This window comes from Patagioenas fasciata, chromosome 21 (assembly GCF_037038585.1).
Source record: "Patagioenas fasciata isolate bPatFas1 chromosome 21, bPatFas1.hap1, whole genome shotgun sequence".
Taxonomy (NCBI): Eukaryota; Metazoa; Chordata; class Aves; order Columbiformes; family Columbidae; genus Patagioenas; species Patagioenas fasciata.
In genome coordinates this window covers 1,549,076-1,572,056 of record NC_092540.1, presented here as the reverse complement: position 1 = coordinate 1,572,056, position 22,981 = coordinate 1,549,076, and the positions used below count along the sequence as shown (strand labels likewise).

The 22,981-nt window shown below is 56.5% G+C and overlaps 3 protein-coding genes across 3 annotated transcripts; 1 reads left to right on the top strand and 2 right to left on the bottom strand.

Moving 5' to 3' along the window:
* Positions 1-325: 325 nt before the first annotated feature.
* On the bottom strand, positions 326-11,943 carry LMOD1 (leiomodin 1). Its single transcript, XM_065854823.2, has 4 exons — positions 11,882-11,943; positions 8,547-10,811; positions 1,983-3,629; positions 326-1,344 (listed from the first exon to the last, which is right to left on the bottom strand). The coding sequence occupies exons 2-4, from the start codon at positions 8,805-8,807 to the stop codon at positions 1,318-1,320; spliced, it is 1,935 nt and encodes a 644-aa protein (XP_065710895.1). The 5' UTR covers positions 8,808-10,811; positions 11,882-11,943; the 3' UTR covers positions 326-1,317.
* Positions 11,944-11,997: 54 nt separating this feature from the next.
* Positions 11,998-16,179, top strand: TIMM17A (translocase of inner mitochondrial membrane 17A). Its single transcript, XM_065854445.2, has 6 exons — positions 11,998-12,098; positions 13,254-13,353; positions 13,448-13,511; positions 14,061-14,189; positions 14,561-14,671; positions 15,850-16,179. The coding sequence occupies exons 1-6, from the start codon at positions 12,073-12,075 to the stop codon at positions 15,918-15,920; spliced, it is 501 nt and encodes a 166-aa protein (XP_065710517.1). The 5' UTR covers positions 11,998-12,072; the 3' UTR covers positions 15,921-16,179.
* An 863-nt stretch (positions 16,180-17,042) lies between these two features.
* Positions 17,043-22,707, bottom strand: ADIPOR1 (adiponectin receptor 1). The gene is made up of 8 exons (XM_065854443.2): positions 22,596-22,707; positions 22,265-22,459; positions 21,069-21,185; positions 20,452-20,623; positions 19,875-20,061; positions 19,016-19,203; positions 18,293-18,486; positions 17,043-17,884 (listed from the first exon to the last, which is right to left on the bottom strand). The coding sequence occupies exons 2-8, from the start codon at positions 22,403-22,405 to the stop codon at positions 17,756-17,758; spliced, it is 1,128 nt and encodes a 375-aa protein (XP_065710515.1). The 5' UTR covers positions 22,406-22,459; positions 22,596-22,707; the 3' UTR covers positions 17,043-17,755.
* Between the last annotated feature and the right edge of the window lie 274 nt (positions 22,708-22,981).

Sequence of the window (22,981 nt, the reverse complement as noted above, 5' to 3'; positions counted from 1 at the left end):
CCGGTCGCCGGTGGGCAGGTCACACTGCCGGCTGTGCGGCTGCGGGGGTGTCCGGTTCGGGGTGTCCCGGTGGCCCCGGTTGGGTGGTGCCGGGCGGCCCCGGGGTGCCCGGTTTGGGGGGTCCCGGCAGCCCCGGGAGGCGCAGTTCGGGGTGGCTGGGTGGTCCCGCAGTGCCCGGTTTGGGGTCCCCCTGCTGCCCGCAGGGACCCAGCACCCGCTCCGGTGGGGCCGAGATGCTGCCCCCCTGCAGAATGCCCCAATACAGGCATTTCGCCCGGTTTCGGGAGTCGCTGCTCGGCCAGTGTCACCACGCGGGGTCCCCGGGTGCGGAGTGTCCCCAAGGCGGGGGAAGCGTCGGGTGAAGCTTTATTGCTGCTGCAGTGGCCGCACTCGTACAAACCGCGAGCGAGGCTTCACGCCGGGAGGGCGCAGGGGGAGGGCGCCCCCAAACCCGCTTTGGGGACAGGCAGTGTCCCCGTGGGGTCCCCGAGCTGTGGGCAGGGGTTCCTCTTGCTCCTGCCCCAGCAGGGGTCCAACCTCCGGGTGAGCCCCGCGCTCCCCAGGGACACTTTGGTGTCCGCAATGGTGGCGCGGTCTGGTCTGGTGTCTCCTCAACAAGGTGCAGGGTCATGAAGAGGGGAAAAAACCTCACACCCAAATTGGGCTGAAAAGCTTCAAAACCAGCCCTGGACAGGCTGGGCTGTGGCACAAAGCACCCTGGGGACTCGGTGGTCCCTGGGCAGTGCTGGCTGCGGGCGTGCAGGTGATGCCCCAACCCCCTGCTCCAGGGGCTCTCCCCTTCTCCGACCCCCCCAATTCCTCCCAACGTCCAGCCTGCACCCCACCACTGTGCCTGCACCCCATCACTCCCTGGCCACCCGGAGACCCCGTGGGGACGCAAGCTGTGATGATGGCCGGGCTGTCCCCTGCCCCTCCGGGTACCTCCACTCACCCCAGGGTGGGTCCCCTGGGTGGGGGGTGCTGAGCCCCTTCTACACGCTCCAAGGGGCGTCCTGAAAGGACCAGCTCTGCAGACCCCTCCTGTGTCCTCCGCATCTCCAGAGCGCATACGGTGCTGGCAAAAGAAAGAGCTTGAAGGCTTCACAACCGAGAAAATAATAAATACATCTTCCTCCCACACTGCGTCCAGCGGCCGTGCTGGTCCTGCTCGGGGCCGGCCCTTCCGCCCTCTGTCCCAGAGAGATCGCTGCTCCTCGGTGTCGGTCACTGCAGGTCCCAAAGGGCTGTCACGGAAACAGTCACAAGCAGGACGAGTGTCCTGGGCTCTGCCGCGCCGGGCGAGAGCCGTCCCGCTCCCTACTGCAGCAGCTTCGGTACCTGCACCTGCCGGGGGAGACAGCTTGTCACTGCAGGGAGCGAGGGACAAGGGGTGATGGTTTAAACTAAAGGAGGGAGATTCAGGACATGAGGATTAAATTGTTGGCCCTGAGGGTGGTGAGAGCCTGGCCCAGGTTGGCCAGAGAGGTGGTGGATGAACCATCCCTGGAGACATCCCAGGCCAGGCTGGACGGGGCTCTGAGCAACCTGAGCTGGTGAAGATGTCCCTGCTGTCCCTGCACTGGGGGAGCTGGGAAGGTTCCTCCAACCCAGACAATCTGTGACTGTATGATCTCTTGGCCAGGCTGGTTGTCCCCAAGCTGCAGCTCATGGGTGGCCCAGCCAGGGACACAAACCACCCGGGACACAGCAGATGTTTTAAGGCATCGCGCTGGGACCAGCGCTGGAGACGCAGCCTCTCCGGCCACCCTGGGCTTCCTCCCAGCCCAGAGGTGTGCGCAGACCCACCTGCTCCGCAAGGGATGGTGCAAAAGGAAGGATCTGCCCACCTCACGTGCTCAGCAAAGGGATGGATCTGCGCAGGGGCTGGGACCAGGACAGCCCTCACCTCTCCACTACCCGAGTGACAACAGATGTGACCTCAGACGTGGCTGGGGGTGGCCCCACCATGGCCTTGCACTTGCCTTCTTGAGCTGTTTGAGGTTGCTGGAGCGGATGGCCGCCAGGAGCTGGTCCCGCGAGCTCTTCTCCTGCATCGGCAGTGCCCGGTCTCCCAATTTCCTCTGCGTGGCCGGTGAAAGTGAGTTCCTCAGGTTCTCATTGATCAGCGGTGGGGCAAGCGGAGGAGGAGGCGGGGGCGGCGCGCCGGGTCCCCCCCCTTTCTTGGGAGAGGTTTTGGGGGAAGCCTTGGGTGACGGCTGTGGGGATGGCTTGGGGGATCCCTTCTGCAGGGCTCCAGGCTTGGGCACCTCTAGCAGGTCTTTCTTCTCCCCACGCTCCTGTGCCAGTTTCTGCTCCTGGAGGCGTTTCTGCCTCTGTCTGTCCATGTTCCGGCTCAGCAGGTTGGTGACGGTCATGCGCGGCCCGGCCAGCTCGAAGTGGTAGCCCAGCTTCAGGAGCGTGGTGTTTTCCTTCAGGAGCTTGGCGATCTCCATCTCCGTCTTCCCCCCGCAGATGTGCCGCTGGTTGTGGAAACGCAGCTCCGTCAGCGTGTCGTTCTGCAGCAGCGCCCGGAAAATGGCCAGGATGCCCTTGCCCGTGATGTGGTTGGAGTCCAGGTTGATGCTCGTCAGCACCTTGTTGGACTTCAGCATGATGGCAATGGCGAAGGCCACGTGGTCGTCTGCACGAGTGTTGGCCAAGGCGAAGAGCTTGACCACGGTGTTGAACTCCAGGGCCTCGGTGAAGCGCACCAGGGTCTCGTTGTTGATGCAGTCTGAGTTGTTCACGTTCACCTCGGTGACCTCGGCGTCATTGTTCTTCACCTTCTCAATGAGCTCGTCGAAAATGCTGGAGGCTTCGTCATCCTTGGCCTGATCCGGGGAGCTGCCGGTGGGGGGCTTGGTGGGGCTGCTCTCGGCTGCCGGCTTCTCCTCCTGCTTCTCCTCCTGCTTCTCCTCTGCCGCCTTCTCTGCCTCTGGCTGGGATTTGTCTTTCTCATCTGCCTTTGTTTTTTTCAAAGCTGAACTCTTTTCCTCTTCTTTTTTATCCTTTGCTTTCTTATCTTCTCCCTTTGTATCTTTTTCTGCATCTTTCTTTGATCCCAAACTCTTCTCTTCCTCCTTTTTGTCCTTCCCTTCGCCTTTTTTCAATGCAGAGCCCTTTTCGTCCTTTTTGTCCTTCCCTGCATCTTTCTTTGCTGCCGAGTCCTTCTCTTCTTCCTTTTTATCCTTCCCTGTATCCTTCTTTAATGCTGAGCCCTTTTCTTCCTCCTTTTTATCCTTCCCTGTGTCCTTCTTTAATGCTGGGCCCTTTTCTTCCTCCTTTTTATCCTTCCCTGCGTCCTTCTTTAACGCTGGGCCCTTTTCTTCCTCTTTTTTATCCTTCCTCGTGTCCTTCTTCAACACTGAACCCTTATCTTCCTCCTTTTTGTCCTTCCCCATCAGCTTTTTCTCCATGGCCTTGAGTCTGTCATTGATAGCCTTCTCCTCTTTGGGCTTGCTCCCAGCCTCAGCTTTAGCTTTCGGGTCTGTTTTCTGACCACTTTCTTCCTTTTTAGAGTCTTTCCCCACTTTTGTATCTCGTTTCTGGGCCAGGTCTTTGGAAGGAGCTTCCTTTCCCTTCTCTTCTTCATTCTTGCCTCCCTTATTCCTCTGACTCAACCTGCTTTCCTAACAAGACAAAAACACCCAGGCGTTACAGAGACAGATGCCTCCGACCTCCAGACGCATCACCCCAGTCTCATTGTCCCCAGCTCTGCACCTCTCACACAGGATCAGCCCAACATGCCTCCCATGCAAGCAGGGGAGTGTCCCCAGGTGGTGGCACAGGTGGCACTGCTGACGCAGCGCTCACGGCCAGCCCTGGGCTCTCTGGGACAGGCCTCCTTTGCACAGGACTTTGCATTCCTGAGCTCCCTGCAGAAAACCAAGGAAATGGGGTCATGGTGTTTATTGCTTTGTAATGCAAGATGTTTTCCCAGCATATCTTAGAGAACCACAGAATCATTTTGGTGGGAAAAGCCCCTCAAGATCATCAAGTCCAACTGTTCCCCACCTCCGGCACTGCCCCGTGTCCTGAGAACCTCATGTCTGTCTGTCCAACCCTCCAGGGATGGTGACTCCAGCACTGCCCTGGGCAGCCTGTTCCAATGCCCCACAGCCCTTTGGGGAAGAAATTGTTCCTAAATCCAACCTCAACCTCCCCTGGTGCAACTTCAGGCCATTTTCTCTCATCCTGTCACCTGTTCCTTGGGAGCAGAGACCAACACCCTCCCCAAACATCAGCTATGAGACACCTCCACTCCCACTGGAAAGGAGCCAGTGCTCTGAGCAGAGCACTGAACACACAAGATGCCTCTGGGAGATGCAGCTGTGACACCTTTATGAGCTCCCCGGGCTCTCCCAGGGCTGGGACAGCGCCACAGCTTCACCCAGTGCCTTGAACCCCAATTTGGAGCCCAGAGACCCCACTCTGCAGCCAGGGCTGGCACCTCTCCAGACGCTGCCCTGGCCCCGGTATCTTCCCGCAGGCTCCGTGGGCTCCGTGCCGGGGCAGAGCACGGCTCTGCCGGCCCAGCACTGCCGGCCCTTGGGGACGGCTTTTTGTGGGAAGAACTGGCCTGGCTGTGAGCGGGGCAGCTGCAGGGACTGTTTGTACCTGGCGTATAAACAGATGCCATCTGGGACGAGAGAGCTGTTTATTTAGTTAAGAGATTTCTTGGCTCCGCGGCACGGCCAGGAGCAGGTGACAGAAAGGCACGTGCCAGCGCCCTGCAGAGCCCGAGCGCAGCCCCGCGCCGCTGAGCACCCCAATCCAGGGCTAGGGCTCCCAGGCCCTCTGTGAGCGCCCAGCTCCACCCGCAGCAGAATGGGATGAATCAGGAGCAAAATCTTGCAGGCAAGAAATCAGATCCATGTTTCTAAAGCCAAGGTCACTCCTGCCCACCTGCCACTGCCTGCACGAGACTCTGCATCCCTGGGTGGAGGTTGGGGACACCTCCAGGGCCAGGTCAGAGGCCTGTTGTTCCAGAAGCGCTTAGAGCTCAGCAGAGGAGCTGCACGGCAGGATCACAGAATAATTTGGGTGGGAAAAGACCCTTAATCTCATCGAGTCCACCTGTTCCCTCAGCCCTGTCCCTGCCCCATGTCCTGAGAACCTCATGTCCGTCTGTCCAGCCCTCCAGGGATGGTGACTCCAGCACTGCCCTGGGCAGCCTGTTCCAATGCCCCACAGCCCTTTGGGGAAGGAATTGTTCCTAAATCCAACCTCAACCTCCTCTGCTGCAACTTGAGGCCATTTCCTCTCATCCCAAATGCCTGGATGATGCAGAAGTGGAGAAAGATATGGATCCTGCCCCTTGTCTCAAAGCTCTGGCTGTCCCCACAGCAACCTTGTCCTGCAGGCCAGGCCACCAGCCAGGCTGTCACCACCAGCGCCAGCCCTGTCCCCTCTCCATTGCCATCTTGAGTCCTGCCTGCTCGCTCCTCTCCGCCGCGCTGACATATTTACCTTGGGTACCTAGAAACCAGTGCCGCCGCACCCCCTCCTGTGCCGTTCCCTCTGCCATGAGCACGATTATTAGGGGAATATTTTTACACAGCGTGTCAGACCTTTAAAAATAAGCCTAATGAAAACAGCCTGGTACTTGGCTGATTAATCACCAGTGTTTTGATGAACTGAAATGCCTTCCCGTTTCCTCTAAATAGACTAAAATGAGCATTGCCATTGCTTGTTAGCATTTGTAACCCTCAAACCCGCTCAGATGTTTCCTTAAAAGGCAAAGGAGACTGGGAACTTCTTGCCTGGAATCCGAGCGTTCGCAGCACCGATGCCGGGGATGGAGCAGATGGGACGGAGCAGAGGGGACGGAGCAGAGGGGACGGAGCAGAGGGGCTGCCGTGCTCTGTGCCGGGCGCTGGGGATGGGATGGGGCAGCGAGGATCTCGCCTTCTGCCCTGGAAGCCCCCACAGCTCGTTTTGGGGTGGAAAATTGCTGGTTAGGTGGTGGGTGTTGATCTGGCTGTTTGCTCAGCACAGTGGATGGGAGGCGGTCACCCCGCTACACCCACGAAAAAGGAAAGAATGGAAAGGAGAGGGAAAAGGGAAGGGAAATGAGAAGAGAAAGGGGAAAGGGGAAGGGAAAAAGGGGAAGGGAAAAAAGGGAAGGAAAGGAGAGCTCCCAGGGGCAGGGATGTCCCTTGAGACTGTCCCACTGCACGGGGCAGTCCCTTGAGGTGGCCACAAAGGTGGGTTGTTTTGCACTTGGCATCCCTGGGTGTTGGGTACCTGTGTTTTGGGTGTGTGAGAGGGTTGCTGGGGCCAAGCGAAACCACTCCAAGCTGCCCAAGCTGCCCCTTTCCTCCATCCCTCGGCCAATTTTGTCTCAGGGACAACTCAGGGCCAAGGACATTCCTGGAGAAAACGCTGTGTCCTTGGCCGGGTCCTGAGAGCCGCTAAACCCGACTCGAGGAGTCAGCGTGGGGACGGCTCCTGCGCACCCCGAGGGGTCCCCGCTCGGACCGTTCCCGGGCACCAAACAGGCTCTCTCTTGGCACATGTGGATGTTTTTGGCACAAAGCGAGGCTGGAGGGACCTCGGCTTGAGCGCGGGGACACACGCAGACCCGGGATGACCCCCCTGGCCATGCTCTGTGTGCTAAAGCCCAGAGCGATGTAAACAACTTCTTGCCCTGTCCCGCCTCAGTTATTATTGTTATTTTAACGAGGATCTTGGTTATTCCCCTTCCCTTTGGCTCAGACCTTTCTGGCCCCAAACATCACTGTGTCGCTGCACTTCCCAGGCCAATGTTTTTAAAAACATCCCCCTAAGACGCAGCGCAGTTCCCCAGAGACCGGACAGCTTCTGGCCCTGACTTTTGTCTCGCTTTGCCTTCATTGCCGAATTAAGGCAGATAACAAATGTTTCAACTGGGTTGCCTTTAATAGAAGAGCTCCAGCCCTTCCTTGGTGACATGGAAGTATTTTCCAGAAAGCCCTTAAAGCCTCTGGATGCTCTGCAAATGGAAACTTTCATTTCTCTAACAAAATTTTGGTTTAGAAGTTGGAATTTTTCTCTTCTACCCATCATTTTACTCACTCATTTCCTCCCTTCCTCTCAATCACGGACACTTCCCAACCCATTCCCAGTTGACTCCTCATCTGCCCATGGTTAAAAACAAACAGCATCACTAGCGATGCCAAACACAAGAGTCTCCCCTGCCTGGAAACGCAGCTTTTCCAGCGTCAGTGCTGGCTGCAAGCCAGGGTCACCTGCAAACCAGCGCAGACCCTGCGGTGTCACCGGGATAACCGGTCCCACAACAGCGTTTCTCAGGTTTGTCCTGTGGCGCCTGCGTTTCCCCCCACGTGACGGCAGAGTGGGAAAATAAACCCAGGGCCACGGCGCTTTGTGTCCCCCAGCCCACGCCAAATGCCACATATGGAGCTTGGAGAGGGGTGGAGGCGACTGTTTAACCCCTTGTTCAGGTCTACGAAACAAACCTGCACTTATTTATTCTGTAATTTCCACCTTTTTCTCCATGTTTTTTCCCAGGTCAGGAGAAGACCCTCCTATAATAACTCTGTACATAAATAAGGAGCTATTCCCAAGTGTTCACGGACTTATTAGAGCTCGATTACTCATACAAGGTACCGCTGGGTGACCTGGAATAGATAAGGAAGCGGAGCTAGAGCAAAAATAAAAGGAGTACCCACATAAGCCTCTGCTCTGCTTACACTGCTGCTCGTCCTCAGCCCTGTCCCGTCACAGCAGATCCTGGGACACCAAATCTGCCCATGACTACACAGATAAATACTTCAAGTCGCCTTCTTTCACTTGCTGGCTCAGCCTGCTGTGAAAATCCAGGGAAACCAAATGCTTCCCAGCCTCCCACGCACAAAGCACATACCAAATATTCTTAGTGCAGAAGCTAATAAATGTTACAGAGAACTGGGACTGGCTGCCAGTGAGGTGAAGCACAAAAAGACGAGAGGGACTGGCACGAAGCTTTCCAGCTCAAAGCAAGCTATTAAAGGATTTGCCAGGTGCAAAAAACGAGATAAACGTACCCAAATGAAAATAATTAATTTTAACTGAACAATAAACACGAAACAAACAGCTTGGGGCAAAACCTGCTTCTCAGGGTGACTTCCACAAAGCAACAGATTTTTTTATATTCCACAAGAACTAGAGAGCATTTGCAGAAGAGGAATTGAAGGGACTGACAGTCCGGAGATCTCCAAAGGAGAAAAATCCAGGAGGAAAAAGCAAGGCAGCCCGAGGGATCGCTGTGACTGCACCGGCCCCTGCAGCGCCTGCGGGACGCACCAGCTCTGCTCCCCGCGCTGCCACGGGACGTTCGAGCTGAGGCAGAGAGAGAATCCCCGGCACCAGCCGGTTTTGGCTTTGTGAGTGACGCCGGGACTCCATAAAACACCCTCCTGGAGCACCTGGACCAGCTCCCGCCTCGCTCCCCTTCTTGGGTTTGCGTTTCCCATCCCATCCCCTAACGCAGCCCAGCGCAGCTCACAGGTCCGTCCCTGCACCTCTCACAACACACGGCTCACGCGCGGGGAGATGTGCCTTACGTCTACCGACTGCTCCCTCTGAAGACGTTTCCTGGTCTCCTTCTCGCAGTGGTTGAGCGTCGCGTCGCAGTTCTGCGGGCTGGGCGGCGAATTTTCCGTTTGGTTTTTCTGATCGAGCTCCTGCGGGACGTTCCCATCCGGATCGGACACGTCCAGCTCCTTTTGCAGCTCCTCCATCTCCTCCGGAGACAGAGTGGACAACAAACTGTCTATGTCCGGATCTTCACTAACTTGTCGCCGATATTTGGCCACTTTGGACATCTTGGCTCGTTGGCGAGACACGGTTGCGGTTTTGTGTGGTACCCAAGGAAGGAGAAAAACCAAGAAGCCGAAGCTCCAACGCTGCTTCCTGCAGCAGCGACAGGTGCTGAAGTGTTAAATCTCAGCAGCTCTCGCTGGCCGCAGCCCGGGGTGTAGTTGTTATAAAGAGGGGACACCCCTCGGTCTGAGATTTGGCCAATAACAGGATGCAGCCGCGATTCGGGTGCTGGGAAGCCAATGGAGCCCAGCGGGAGGCGGGGAACGGCGCTATCGGAGGAGCCTGAAACCCGAGGACGTTCCAGGGAACCATGCAGAGCTGCATGACCAAATTTAGTCCGGAGCATTTAGCCTTTTAAAGGCAATGGGCCAACCTAGTGAGAAAACAGGCAAAAATGCACAAGCTGGCAGGCTGGGGAGCTGGGGGTGGGGGAGGCTGAACCCCAGCATGTGCCCCTCGGTGCCGCAGGGCTAGTGAAGGGGTCAGTGTGGCGACGAAGAGATGGGATAGATGGGATGTCTCCTCTGCTACAGGAGGAGAGTTTCTGCTGTGACAGTGACAGCTCTTGGCTGAAATGGGCAATAAAACGCCCATCACAGAGAGTTCTCCTCTTCATCCTGCTGCTCTCTGGGATCTCTGCGGTTGGCAGAACGCGCAGCCCTTCGGGAAGGGGCGGTAGGTGGTTGTGTTACTGGTGCAGACTGGTTTCTTTAGGAAGGATGTGCAAGGTCCAGCACCTCTGAGGTGGGGGGATGCAGGCAGCGAGTGCCAGCCCGGTGCCTGCGCCTCGCTCTGCAAAGTCTGACCCCAGCGACCCGTGTCGCTTTGTCAGGGCTTCTGTCGACCCCTCGAGCTCTGCAGGGGTGTTTCTGCAGCTGCTCTTCATCACAACACTCCCACTTCCCAGGCCAAGCTGCACAGACATCCCTCCTTCCGCACAGACCGAATTCCTGAGCCTCTCCTGCTTCAGGCAGAGCCCCAAGCCCGGGCTTTGGCTGGAGGCACCAATTGCCATCAACGGAACTCACACAGAACCTTCCCAGCACCTGCAAATTCTCCCAGAGGCTGATCAGGTCTTTCTTTGTACCCATTCATTATGCCACCAACTCCATCCCTTTTTCTCCATCCTTAATCATCCTCCTAAATATTTACTGTCTGCTACTGGGCTTCACTTTGCTCGTCCAAACAAGCATTGTCTTTCGGTTTTCTTCTGTAAAACAAGCTCTCATAAGATTTTCCTCGTCAGTCTAATCACCTTCTCTGCCCGTCTCCCTGGCTCAGGTCCCACACTGAGCTCTGGGTGAGTTTCCCAGTTCCTTGTATTACAAACCAGACATTATCCCCCATCTTTATGGGAAATGCACATTCTTGTTGCATTGTAGGATTCCATTTATCTCCAGCATCACAGCACCCAGCTCCCACTCATAACCTTCCTATGATTCACCAGCACAGCTGAAATTTTTTCCAGATTGTAGAAGAAACTGTTGCGTTTAGTTTCCAAGAGCATAGCTCCAAACATTGCTCTGCTGAATTTCATCCCGCTTCACCCCATCGCTTCAGTCTCCCTGATACCACAACATTCATCTTGGTGATGGGACGTATCCATGTCCGTCCCCTCCACGTCCATGTGCTCACAGCCCAGTCAGACTCTTCTCCTTCCCTCACCCCAAAACTGCTGGGGAACAGCACCGAAGGCAGCAGCAACCAGAGAGAATTCAGTGTATTCGTGTCCATTTGGGGGCCCTGGTGTCCACAGAAGCCACACGAGGGTCCTGCTTGTTCCACCTCACTGCAGCCCTGGATCTCTCTAATGTGCTGTCTGGTTGCTTTTCAGGATACACAGTTCAAAATGTTTTCACGCTGTGTTTTCTGGAAGAGAAATTTGAGTTGTAGAGCCTGAAGATGGAAGACACGACCAAACACCCAGTACTTCCACGCAGCGTCACTGTGCTCCATCACCATATGCTGGTACGAGGTAAACAGCAAACTGGAAGCTCGGTTCCCAACTGGAGAGGGCACAAAAGAGAAAAAACAGCTAGTGAGGAATCATAGTTACATGTCCCCCTGTTCCAGGAAAGGTCCAAGCGTTCTCAGGTGTGCACTCCCGCCCTGGGGACAACCTGCAGCGTGAGAACAGAGGAAGAATCCTTCCACTGGAATTGTCTTTCTGTCTCTGCCTTTCTTTCCTGTCTGTTTTGTGTGTTGCAAATAAGTTTTCAACAGAATAAAATCACTATTGACACCCTTCCTGTTTCTCCTCCTCGGCCAATGCAGAAGCTGCAATACCACCTTCTGGTGATGCCCATTACTGCACGGCCCTCTGCTCCCATCCTGCCTTCAAGGACAAACCTGTGTCCTCAGCCTCAGACCAGGACGCTCACGTCCACAAGGAGTCTTTAAAATCCTTTGAAAACAGCGAATTAAAGCAGGGAGAGCATTTCAGCTCCTTTGTGTTGCTCCAGCCCATGATTTATTAGAGCAATAAGTGCCTTGGCGCACAATCCGCATGAGCTGCTGCAATCGAATGATTTACTGCCCTTGCAAAGCCAACACTGCCCCATGTCCTGAGAACCTCATGTCCATCTGTCCAGCCCTCCAGGGATGGTGACTCCAGCACTGCCCTGGGCAGCCTGTTCCAATGCCCCACAGCCCTTTGGGGAAGAAATTGTTCCTAAATCCAACCTCAACCTCCCCTGGTGCAACTTGAGGTCGTTTCCTCTCCTTTACAAACAGATAGCGCCCTGAACTCTGAGAGATTAGCAGACCCTGGGGCTGCTAACGCTTTTACCACGGGCATCACTTATTAAAGGGCTAAATAAAAGCTGTTTTGTGTTTTGTGCCTGTCTCCAGTGACTTGGGCCTGCCCCTAAGAGACGTTATCTGCTTTCTTCGCTGTGTCAGAGTCTCTCAGCCTCCCTCAGAGGGCCTGCGAGGGTAGCCCCGACATCCCGTCCCTTTCCCCAGGGACACCCGCTGCTGACCGGGCCACACAAAACCATTTTGGCTGGAAAAGTCTCTCAAGATCCAGTCCCTGCTCCCCAGCCCTGTCACTGACCCCTGTCCCTGAGCGCCTCACCTCCGGCCGTTCAACCCCCGCCGGCCCCGCTCATTGGCCGCCACCGCCGCCACTCAGCCCCGGGCGGGGCAAAGGCGGAACCACGCATGCGTAGACTCTTCCCCATAGCGTCTCTCCGCTCCCATTGGCCGGCGCAGGGAGGCGTGCAGCCAATCGCGCGGCTCGGGGGGCGGGCGGAGGGGCCTGGCAAGATGGAGGAGTACGCGCGGGAGCCCTGGTGAGCGGCCCCGGCGGCGGCTCCGGGCGGGACCGGCGGGGAGCGGAGCGGGACGGAACGGGCCGGGCAGGACGGGACCGGCGAGCCCCGGGGCCGCTCCCGGCGAGGGGAGGAGGAAGAGCGGGGGGCGGGCGGTGTGCGTGACCTTGGCGGGGCCCTTCCGTGGGAGGCCGCGCTGAGGGGAGCGCTGAGGCCCGGCTGGGGCCTGGGCGGACAACGCCGGTACCGGGCCCGGCGGAGCCTCCCTGGGGGGGCGGTACCGGCTGCGGCCTCTGCCGGACCATGGGCCTCTGCGGGATGCGTTCCCAGAGGATCGAGGTCCCGGGCCGGGCAGCGTTTTGCTTTGCTGGATTTGCTGATTATTAGTGGTGCAGGAGCTGTAATTTGGCCTCTGCGGCGAGACTTTGACATAAGATGAAAGAAACAAAACAACTTTGTTATTTTACACTTCAAAATTACCAGCAGTGGCACCAGAGGTTAATAGCAGGTTAGTGCAGCCTAGTTTAGTGTTTGGTTTGGTGTTACAACAAGGCTCTGGTGCTTGGCAGAGGTTTTAACCCCAAATTACAGCTCATGTCGCTGGTGTTGAAAGCGTTTGCTGCGAGGAAAATGCTCCTGCTGCGAAGCTTTTGCTCACCGGTTGTTGTTGCTCCGTGTTTGGGAGGAATTGTGAGCAGATCTGAGCTTTGAGGGAACTTCAAAGATCCAGGATGCACCAGGAAAAACCTTTTCAGTTTGGCAAAAGGTGACTTTGAAGTCTCTCATTTAAATAACCAGGGCTAATGAAAAGCGTGAGTAATCCAGCTGTGAGCTGCGTCTCCTTGAATCTGCCACCTCGGTTTTCTGTAGGTCAAGACAATTTAAACCTGTTTGTGCTCCAAAAGTGGGGCAGAGCTGGAGTTCCGCAGACATTTGCTGTGATGGAAAAGGGTCTTCCTGCCCTGCATGAGGAGTTTGGGCAATTCCTTTGTATATTTGGGAGATGAGTTGGTGGAGTCTCTGCAAACCTCCAGTTTGTTTTGCTATCTGCTCAGCACGCTGGGTGTGAGATGGTGCAGCTGGCAAGGTTTTCACTCCGTGCTGGGTCCATTCCAGTTACCCGCACAATTTAACGTGATTGAGATCTTGTATTTTCATCTTCATTTTTCTCTCCAGCCCCTGGAGGATCGTCGATGACTGCGGAGGTGCTTTCACCATGGGAGCGATAGGAGGTGGCATTTTCCAGGCCATCAAGGGGTTCAGAAATTCCCCAGTGGTAAGTGAAATCATTTGAGAGCATGCGGGGCGTCCCTCCTCCTCCTCAGACGGGCTGTAAGAATTCACTCCTTTAACTGCCATTTTCGTTGTAGGGTGTAAACCACCGGCTGCGGGGAAGTTTGACAGCAATTAAAACCAGAGCTCCACAACTGGGAGGTAATTAAATTTGTGGTGTTGCTGGTAGATAACCCAGTTTGGGAATATAACGTGGAACGAGTGCAGCAACACCTGAGCTGTGGGCCAGCTGTGCTTCAGTTAGTCCGAGCGATGAATAAATATGGTTCTGATGCACCCAGAATTAGTTAAATGTGGAGGAAATGCGCTTGAGTTCATGGAATTATAAGCAAGGTTGATAATGTTGTTGTATATTAAGCAACTCTGTGCAGAGCTGCCTGGGAGCCTGTGCATTGTGCGCAGGGCTTTAAAATAAACCAAATCGACTCAGTAAGGGAAATAATCAAACTTGGAGAAACACCAAAGAGAACGGGTGGGGGTTCAGACGTTCCCCTGGGGTCAGCAGCGTGAATTTGAGCCATGTTTGTGGATTGAATTTTGTGCATAAGAGTCTAAAAGTCACAAATCTGCAGTCGGAGATAAAACGGCGCCGTGAGCTCTGAACTGTGGCGCTGTGGTGCCGTTCTGACAGCAAATTGAACTAATGCACCGCGGAAGGAGGTGTATTCGGTTTGGTTTGTGTTTTCACAGGTAGCTTTGCTGTCTGGGGAGGTCTCTTCTCCATGATCGACTGCAGCATGGTCAGAATGAGAGGGAAGGAAGACCCGTGGAATTCAATCACGAGCGGGGCCCTGACCGGGGCCATATTGGCTTCAAGAAGTAAGAAATTGAGCACTGAATATTCATTGAAAAATGTGTGGGTTCGAAGTGCGCGGTTCTCGTGGCTCTGGTGAAGCAGCAGGCTGTGATACACAAAGTGAATTTAGTCTCTGAGAGAAATTGGAAGATAATCTGAAACTTTTGTCCTGTGCTTATGAAATAATTGTGTTCTCAAACATTAGCGCCTTTGTTTCCTTGAGGAAGAGGGGGAGAGTTGGCCAGTAATTATCCTTTTATTGGTGATACTCATGAGGCTTAATGGTGCAAAATGACTGCTTATAGGAGACATTATAACTAAAGAAAGAGTGATAATATGTAAAGTAACGCACCAAAGATGAAGAAAGTGTTGGTTTGTGCTTTTTTATCTTTAGACGGCCCCGTTGCCATGGTGGGATCTGCCGCCATGGGAGGGATTCTCCTGGCTTTAATTGAAGGAGCTGGTATTCTGTTAACGAGATTTGCCTCCACACAGTTCACGAACGGTAAGGAACCATCGGAATCCGGTGTCACCGGGTTTTATAGAAGGGTTGTTACAGGATGGTCACTTAGCCGAGTCAGTAGGCATTTGTGTAGATGCTTGCCCGTGAAAAATACTTAATCGGCCCACTTTATTTGGGAGGAATACAGACAAACCCACTAGTGTTGAAAGGATTAGTAGTGAGCCACTAATTCCTGAGAGGCTTCCTCTCTCAGGTCTGTTCACTGACGTTCTTTGTTCAATCTAAATTACAACAATTTCTATTCTTAATACAGAGATATTTTAAAATTAATCTGCTTTAGAGAAAAGGTATAATCTGTCCGTTACAATTTAGTATCTCGAAGATTGGTGTACAGTAACGTATTGCTTCCCTCCAGCAGAACGTCAGTAGGGGTCGGGAAGCTGACTCCGCGGTGATTTGTTCCGTTTCAGTGATTTGCTTTATTGTCAGGCAAGTTACCGTGGGCGAACCTCCCAGAGCAGTCCAGCTCACCTGAAGGGCCATGAGGTGCAGGTTTCCAGCTCCTTTAAGTGACTGAAAATGTTTCCCTCTCGCTGCTCCAATTGATTCTCACTGCTCTGAAAGCCCTTGAGGTGCTGGAGCGAGTTCAGAGGAGGGAATGGAGCTGGGGAAGGAGGTTGGAGCTGAAAGGAGCTTGGAGCCAGGGAGGGTCGGGCTCTGCTCCCCAGGAACAAGCGCCAGGAGCAGAGGAAACGGCCTCAAGTTGCGCCAGGGGAGGTTGAGGTTGGATCTGGGGAACAATTTCTTCCCCAAAGGGCTGTGGGGCATTGGAACAGGCTGCCCAGGGCAGTGCTGGAGTCACCATCCCTGGAGGGTTGGACAGACGGACATGAGGTTCTCAGGACATGGGGCAGGGACAGGGATGGGGGAACGGGTGGACTCTGATCTTGAGGGGCTTTACCAACCAAAACGATTCTCTGATTTCCCCATTAATAAGGGAGGTAAAAATATGGTCCATATTGGACTGAGGCTCTTTCAGTCCATAAAGCTCTTGAACTTCTTCAAATGAAAAAAAAATCAAATTTAAAGCCTCGTTATTGGCTTCATTAATTTTTGAGGGGATTTATATTAAAACTGCTGTGTTTCGTGCTGTTAGCAGGAAGAACCTCTTGTCTCTTGGTATTTACGATTTGCTCTTTTTCCTCTCGCCTTGTTCGCAGGCCCCCAGTTGTCAGACGACCCCTCCCAGCTGCCGCCCTCCCCGTTCAGCGACTACAGACAGTACCAGTGATGGTGCTCCCGCTCGCGCTGCACCTGAGCTGCGATCCAACCCCAGCTGTGATCCAACGTGCTGGAGGACCCAGGTGTGTGTCCTTACTGGGGTCACCTCCTCCACCGGCTGCACCCACAGGACCTTCAGCGCTTTTCAGTGTAAAGCCGTGCAGGAGAACTTTTAGAAGATGACAGATCTATTTATTCATGATAGATTCCCTTGCTGTATTGTTATACGTGTCTGAGCGAATACAAGGAGGTTTAAGACAAGGACCAAACGGAGTCTTGTTGTCCTTTGGACGTGGACTGAAGGGAAAGTCTTCGGAGTCCTCTCTGGGATGTGGTTGATCAGCCATGGTGAACACAGCTGGAGTCTGGCCTGTTCCCCATCGGATTTGGGCTGCTAGACATATTTCAGCTTAAGGAAAATAATTAATCTACACACAGTTCTGCATTCCTAAAGTGATTATTATTGGGAGAATGTGCAAGCCAGTGCAAATTGCTTCCAGCAATAGGTATTTCACTGCTGTTCTTTATTTTCTTGGCCACCCCCATGCAGGCGCTGCCTTCACTGTCCCCAAACCCAGAGCATGTCCGGACAGCTCAGACACGGCCCCACAGCCCCTTCCTTGCAGCAGCAGGGACATGGGGAGCAGGGACACAGCCATTCCTCCCCGGCTGTGGCCCCGGGGGCTCTGCAGGCGCTTCTCCCTCACCCTCTGTCAGGTGCTGGTGTTGGAAGCCTGAGCTGGGCTTTGCTCAGCTCAGCTCTTCCTTACTAATCCCCATGCCCGTCCGTGCTGGACGGTCACTCTCGCATCTCCACCGGAGGAGAAGCCTCAGATTTCAGGTGTTGTCCTTCACCGCCCCCCAGCAGCTTTTGGGGCCGATTGAGCCCTTTGCTTTGTGGATCCTGGTGGGTCCTGCTGCCCCATAGCTCATCACCCACCCAGGGGTTTCCTCCTGTTGTCATCGCAACGTCCCAGAGTTTCCTGCATTTGATTCTGGCTGTCGGGGCCGCCCCGACTCGCTGCCACAGCAGGGGGATCCTGCTGATCAGCCTGGGAGGGGACGCGCCCCTGGGGTGCTCAGAGCAGCCCCTTCCCTACACCCCCCCAAAAAACGAGGCAGACACCCCCAGTACGACACTGAACTATTGACCTTTTATTTCGATCAGCTACAGCAGCTCTACATTCCCCGAACACACTGTCCTTCCACCACTGCCACAGACAGCGCGGGAGCCGAGCACGCTGCGGTGGCAGCGAGTCTTCTTAAAGCTTAGTATTAAATATTAAATATTCTCTCATTTATGTTTACATTACTTTGTCAAGGAAAACAAACAAACAAACAAACAAAAAGACAATTAAAACTTAAATTACAGGAACCTGTGCCTGTGCCCTGGGCAGCAGCACCGGGGGTGGCTCCGCTGTGAGGGATTCGCCAAAAATCTCTTGCCCTGGGCCTGGTCGTGCATGGCTGTGCTGGCTCCGGCGGTGAGCGGGCAGGGGGTGCTCAGTGGGGCCGGGGGTGCTCAGTGGGGCCGGGGGACCCGCGCCCTTTGCTCTTGGAAATCAGGGTGTCTGGGGAAGTGGGGGTGGCCCTGGTGCAGCTAAAATGGGCTGGGGAAGGCAAGGTCATGATCCCACCTCCCCTCAGCCCCAACCCGTGTGTGGGGAAGGGGGTGAGGATTTGGTCAACAATTTTGCTACAGAATATTTGTTTCTCTTTTCTTTTTTCCTTAAAAAAAAAAAATCAACCAACCAACAACCCCAAAGAGTTTCGAGTCTTCCTTTGATTTTAGCAAAGACAGAGTTTAAAAAGCACTTAGGAAGCTTGTACTAAAACCTGGTGCTCTCAGAGGAGAGAGTCGTCTGTGCACCCCCCTTCCAGTCCGTAGCGGAACTCCTGCAGGTTCGACACCCCGTAGAAGTGGACAAAGGCCGCGGCCACCACCAGCACGTGGAAGATCTGATGTGACTGAAACTGCGGGGAAGCCAAAAAGACCTTTAGACCAGACCAAAGGGGACAAAACCACTGGGAACACCTTATCCTCACCACGCTCAGGGGCAACAATTTCTTCCTCATGTCCAGCCTGAATCTCCCTCCTTCAGTTTAAAACCATCACCCCTTGTCCTATCGCAACAGGCCCTGCTGAAAAGTCTGTCCCCAGAAGTCTTCCTCCTCCTCCTTCCTTCCTTCCACTCCACGACTGTTCTCAGCTCCTTTTTCCCCCGCGTTGCTCCCAGGCAGCATTTTGCCCCCGTCTCCTCCAGCTGACTCACCGCAGCTCTCTGGGGCACACCAGGACACCCCCACACCTTCTTGGAGCTCCCCACCCTCTTCCCCCCTCCCCAATCACCCCCTGGATCTCCCTGCTCGTCCCTCACTCACCCAGATGTCGAACTTGCCCGGGAAGAAGCGCTCGGGGATGCGGGCGGCGTAGAGCCCCGCGCCCGTGATGTACATCACGGCCATGAGGAAGAACCAGCCCATCTGCCCGACCGTGGTGGCTTTGACGAAGCCCTCGGCGATGGTGAAGTGCATGGTGGGCACCACGCCGCTCAGCCCCAGCCCCAGGAAAACGCCTGCGGTGGAGAGGGGCGGTCAGCGGGGGGGAACGCGGCGCGGAGGGGCTGCTGCCCCCCAGCCCCCTCACATCTCTGTCCTGTGCGAAGGGAAGAAGCTTCTGGAGGCACCGGCAGCTTTTCCTCACTCATCCTGGATTATCCGACCCCTACGGCGTTTGTCCTTCACACAACAAGGGACCTACAGCTCCATGTCCCAGTCAAAACCAGTGCCGGCCCCCGGTGCTCACTAGGCAGAGCAGAGATGAGGTTCTCAGGGACATGGGTTAGTGCCAGGGATGGGTTAACGGTTGGACTTGATGATTTTAAAGGTCTTTTCCAACCAAAACCATTCTGTGATTCTCCCGGTGTTCTCCGTACAGCCCTGGGGCTGCGGCAGCTCCCGCTCCTGGCTGTGAATGGCACCGTCAGACAGTGCCAGCCCTTGGTGTCACACCGAAGCCTCACGAGTGTGGGAAGAGCCATCTCACGCCGGGATCTGCCCGCATTCCTCCCAGAAGCCCTCCCGGGGCGAGGACAGAGCTCCTACCTGCTCGTGTCTGCCTGTGCTTGGGGGTGGCGAACCGGTCCCACTGGGCAACGATGATGGCGGAGATGCCCAGGACGCAGACGATGGAGAGGTAGATGAGTCTTGGCTGCGGGGAGCAGTAGAACGAATAGTAGAGCCACGGGACGAAGCTCCCCATGATCAGCAGTGCAATTCCTGAATAATCCAACCTGCAGACAGGGTACAACAAGAGACAGTCACAGGGGAGCCCCCAAATCCACCTCCCAACTTGTGTCCTCTTGGTAACGGTGTCAGGACGCCCCAGCCTGTCACCAGAGTCACCACAGCCCCACGAGTGAAGCTGCGTGTCCAGAGCGGGGAGAATGGCTGAGCTTGGTCTCATCAATGTGATTTAGGGCAGGAGAAAGGGCCTGAGCACGTACACGGTGTCTGGGGACGCCAGCAGAGCTCGGCAGGAGGATGAACAGGGCATGAGTGCAGCCGCGCGCTCAAACCACGACAGGATGCGTCAGCCGCGAGGCCTCACGTGTATGGATTTGACTGTTACCCGCCCTGCAAAGTGCTTTCGATTTATCGATCCAGGAACCATTTCAGCACCAAAATGCAGCTGCTTGTGTTACCCCCACTGCGGCAAGTGCCCTCCCCAGCAGGCAAAGACGTTTCTGCTGAGGGCACGGCCGCACGGTTTGTTCTGCAGACACGGTCCCGCGGGACCTCTGGGGTTTGTGCACAGGACACTGGCAGGACTTCCCAGCAAGCAGCGCCCAATAAACGCCTCTGATAGACTTTTGCACCAGGGGAGGTTGAGGTTGGATCTTGGGAACAATTTCTTCCTGGAAAGGGAAACCTCCTCAGACCACAAAACCTTGTGCCGACTCACTTTGAAAAAGTCCGCGAGACCTTCTCCGAGTGACAGTAGACGGTGTGGAAGAGCCAGGAGAAGCTGAGGCACAGCACCGCTCCCAGGAAGAACATCCCGAACACCACCTTCTCCTGGAGAGGGGCCATGAAGTACATGTTGGGCCGCAGCATGGTCAGGATCCCCAGGCACAGGAACAAGACAAAACCTGCAGGGAATACACAAAAAGGGCTGTCAGGCCGGAGAGTGAATCAATTTAGCAAAGAATCAAGGGAAATATGGCCCTGGCTGCACTGCAAGGCAGTCCCGGCTGTACCCTGCTCATAGTGCAGAGGAGGCGCTCGGTCACAGCCAGGAAAGGTCCCTTCAACTCAAACCATCTGTGATTCTACGATTCCAAGCGCCTGGTCTCCATGCACCACGGAGCTCCAGGAGCTCCCGGTACCTCCTGACACAGCTGCCCGTGTGCATGGGGGAACGCAACCCGCCAAGGGAGCCCTCGGGCATAGGGAGAACCCCAACACCCAGCAAAAAGCCACCCTGTGTGTGGGGACCGGGCCCACCCGCAGCCCCAGGGCCACCAAACGCCCCCGGTCACCCAGCAAGTGCGTCCAGATGTTGCCCGTCTCGGTGTGTATCCGGAAGATGCTCTTGAAGCAGGCGCGGAAGGACGGCATGGGCGGCCGGTGTCCGTGCAGGAGGTAATCGTTGTCCTTCAGCCAGTCGGGCAGCACGTCGTAGGGAATCACGCGCCAGCGCCCTTCCCACACCTGCAACACGCCAAGCTGAGCTGGTGGCCCCCAGAGCCTCGAGCCAGCCCAAAGGCTTCACGTTTGTCACCCTGGGAGCCTGAAGTCACACGGGGAACGAGCCCAGGCAGGGCTGAAATGCCCTATAAGGCTCCTTGTAGAGAGGACGTTCAGTTCTACAATATCAGGCAGCGGTGGGAGCCCTGAAGCCACCCCAGTCCCACAGAGCGCTCCCCACATGTCCCCGCATGGAGCTGGGGGTGATTTGCACTCTCAGGTTTAACCCTTCAGCAAGGGAACTCCCTCAGTTTTGGTCAGGGATGAGGGAGCCCCACTTGGCAACAGAACTGGGCTGGCTCTCAGACACAGTGACACATCCCAGCCCTGCCCACCACCCCAGGTGTGGGCAGCCGGCCTCGTTACTGCTCCAGAATCAGGATCAGGGGATCGCTCCAGGTTCCCGTACCTTGTACACAAACTCCTCCATCTTCTCCATGGCGTGATGAGCCTGCAGAGGCAAAGTCAGCACACGGACCACCTCCTCCTCTTCCTCGCGGGCCGCTGGGCACGGTGGGTCCTCAGCCTGGAGGAGGGGAGGCCGGGAGGGAATCATTGCTGCCCTGGGGAGGGGGAACAGCGCACGGAGAGCGGCCAGTCCCTCCAGAGAGCACCTGGGGCCGCATCCTGTCCCGAGGGGATGGGCAGGACCTGCCGGTCACCAGCACTTATGCAACAACCACTGTCTGAACTGTCTTGGGCGGGCTAATCCCAGATTTATCCTCACTGAAAGGCGGGATTAACCAGGGGGGGATTTTCAATCCTACAACCGAGGCTGGAAGAGCCACTCGGTCCAGCCAGGACCCCCTGGCCCCACACAGAGCAGCAGCTCCCGGCCCCCCCAGGCTGGGAACGCTCTGTCCGTCCTGGCTCAGCTCCATCTCCTGTTCCATTAGCGGGTTTGTGCAGGTGATTTCCAGCCCCTCGGTCCGAGCAGCAGTGCTGGTGCAGACACGACGCGTCTCGGGTGACGGATCCGTCCGAGCGCTCTGACAGACCCACAACAGCACAACAAGAGTTCTGGGGCTGGTTTAGAGCACAGACCTGCCACACCATCAGTGTTTGGGTGACAAAACATCTCACAGGCCTCTCTGCACTGACACAAAGAGATAACTGAACTTGGGGCTCTGCAAAACAGCCTTTTAGGCCAGACATGAGGAAGGAATTGTTGCCTTGAGGGTAGTGAGAGCCTGGCCCAGGTTGGCCAGAGAGGTGGTGGATGAACCATCCCTGGAGACATCCCAGGCCAGGCTGGACGGGGCTCTGAGCAACCTGAGCTGGTGAAGATGTCCCTGCTCATGGCAGGGGGGACACTGGGGGAGACGGGAAGGTCCCTCCACCCCAAACCATCTGTGATTCTACGGTTCTATGATCTCAGCTGTCACAGACCCACAACCGCACAACAGGAGAAGCTTTAGGGCCAGTGTAGAGCACGGACCAGCCCAACCATCACCACGCTGGTGACGGAACGTCCCTCAGGCCTCTCTGCCCTGACACGAAGCGACAACCGGACTCGGGGCTCCGCGAACCCCCCCGGCCACCCCGCCCCGCGCTACCGGGCCCGCCCCGGTGCACCCGCCCGGCCGCGGCTCGGGGGACACTCACGGCGGCCGCGCCGGCGGCTCCTTGCTCCCCCTTCTCCTCCAGGAGCGGCCCCAGCTCCGCCAGCTCCAGGTGCGCCCGTTCCCGCCCGGCGGCGGCCAGCGCGGTGCCCGGCCCGGCGGCGGAGCCTTTGCGGGACGCCATGGCGGTGGGTGCGGGTGGCCGGTGCAGGTCGCTCCGCGTCCTTGTGCCGCCGCGCTGGGGAGGGAGCAAGAACAAGAGTCACCGGGAACCGGCGGCCGCGCAGCCCGGGCCGGGCCCTCCCCGCGGGCTGGACGGACCGAGGCGGCCGCGGGCAGCGCTGGGCGGCCCGGCCGCTCCCGCCCGCACTCACCGGCCGCTACATCCCGCGCAGGGCGGCGGCGGCGGCACCGGAAGCGACGCTGAAGGAACAGGCCGCTTCCGGCCGCGAAGCCCCGCCCCTCCCGGCGACGACGCCCCCGGGACGGAACGGCGGGCGCCTCGCAGATCTCGCTTTCTGATTGGACGAACCCGCTGTCTGTCTGTCTCTCCCCCCGCCTCTCCGACTGCCGACCTCTGCGATTGGACGAGCCGCCCCACCTGACGTGCCCGCGGGAGGCGCTCTAGCCCGGACGCTCGTCTCTGTGGCCACGCGCTCGGCTGCCCCCTGCAGGCGGGGCGGGAGCTCCGGGAGTCCCGTGATGGCGGCGGGCGGGCCCGGGGGAACACGGGAGGTTCCGCACCGGGGAGCGGGGGAGA

Excerpts from the sequence above, each read along its gene's own strand:
- LMOD1 (XM_065854823.2), bottom strand. The coding sequence starts at position 8,807 with ATGTCCAAAGTGGCCAAATATCGGCGACAAGTTAGTGAAGATCCGGAC. Across the intron at positions 3,630-8,546 it reads AGAGGGAGCAGTCGGTAGAC|GAAAGCAGGTTGAGTCAGAG; the intron begins GTAAGGCACATC and ends TTGTCTTGTTAG. Across the intron at positions 1,345-1,982 it reads ACCTCAAACAGCTCAAGAAG|GTGCAGGTACCGAAGCTGCT; the intron begins GCAAGTGCAAGG and ends CTCCCCCGGCAG.
- TIMM17A (XM_065854445.2), top strand. The coding sequence starts at position 12,073 with ATGGAGGAGTACGCGCGGGAGCCCTG. Across the intron at positions 12,099-13,253 it reads GAGTACGCGCGGGAGCCCTG|CCCCTGGAGGATCGTCGATG; the intron begins GTGAGCGGCCCC and ends TTTTCTCTCCAG. Across the intron at positions 14,190-14,560 it reads GGCCATATTGGCTTCAAGAA|ACGGCCCCGTTGCCATGGTG; the intron begins GTAAGAAATTGA and ends TTTTATCTTTAG.
- ADIPOR1 (XM_065854443.2), bottom strand. The coding sequence starts at position 22,405 with ATGGCGTCCCGCAAAGGCTCCGCCGCCGGGCCGGGCACCGCGCTGGCC. Across the intron at positions 19,204-19,874 it reads GTCTCGCGGACTTTTTCAAA|GTTGGATTATTCAGGAATTG; the intron begins GTGAGTCGGCAC and ends CCCTGTCTGCAG. Across the intron at positions 17,885-18,292 it reads CGGGCAAGTTCGACATCTGG|TTTCAGTCACATCAGATCTT; the intron begins GTGAGTGAGGGA and ends GCTTCCCCGCAG.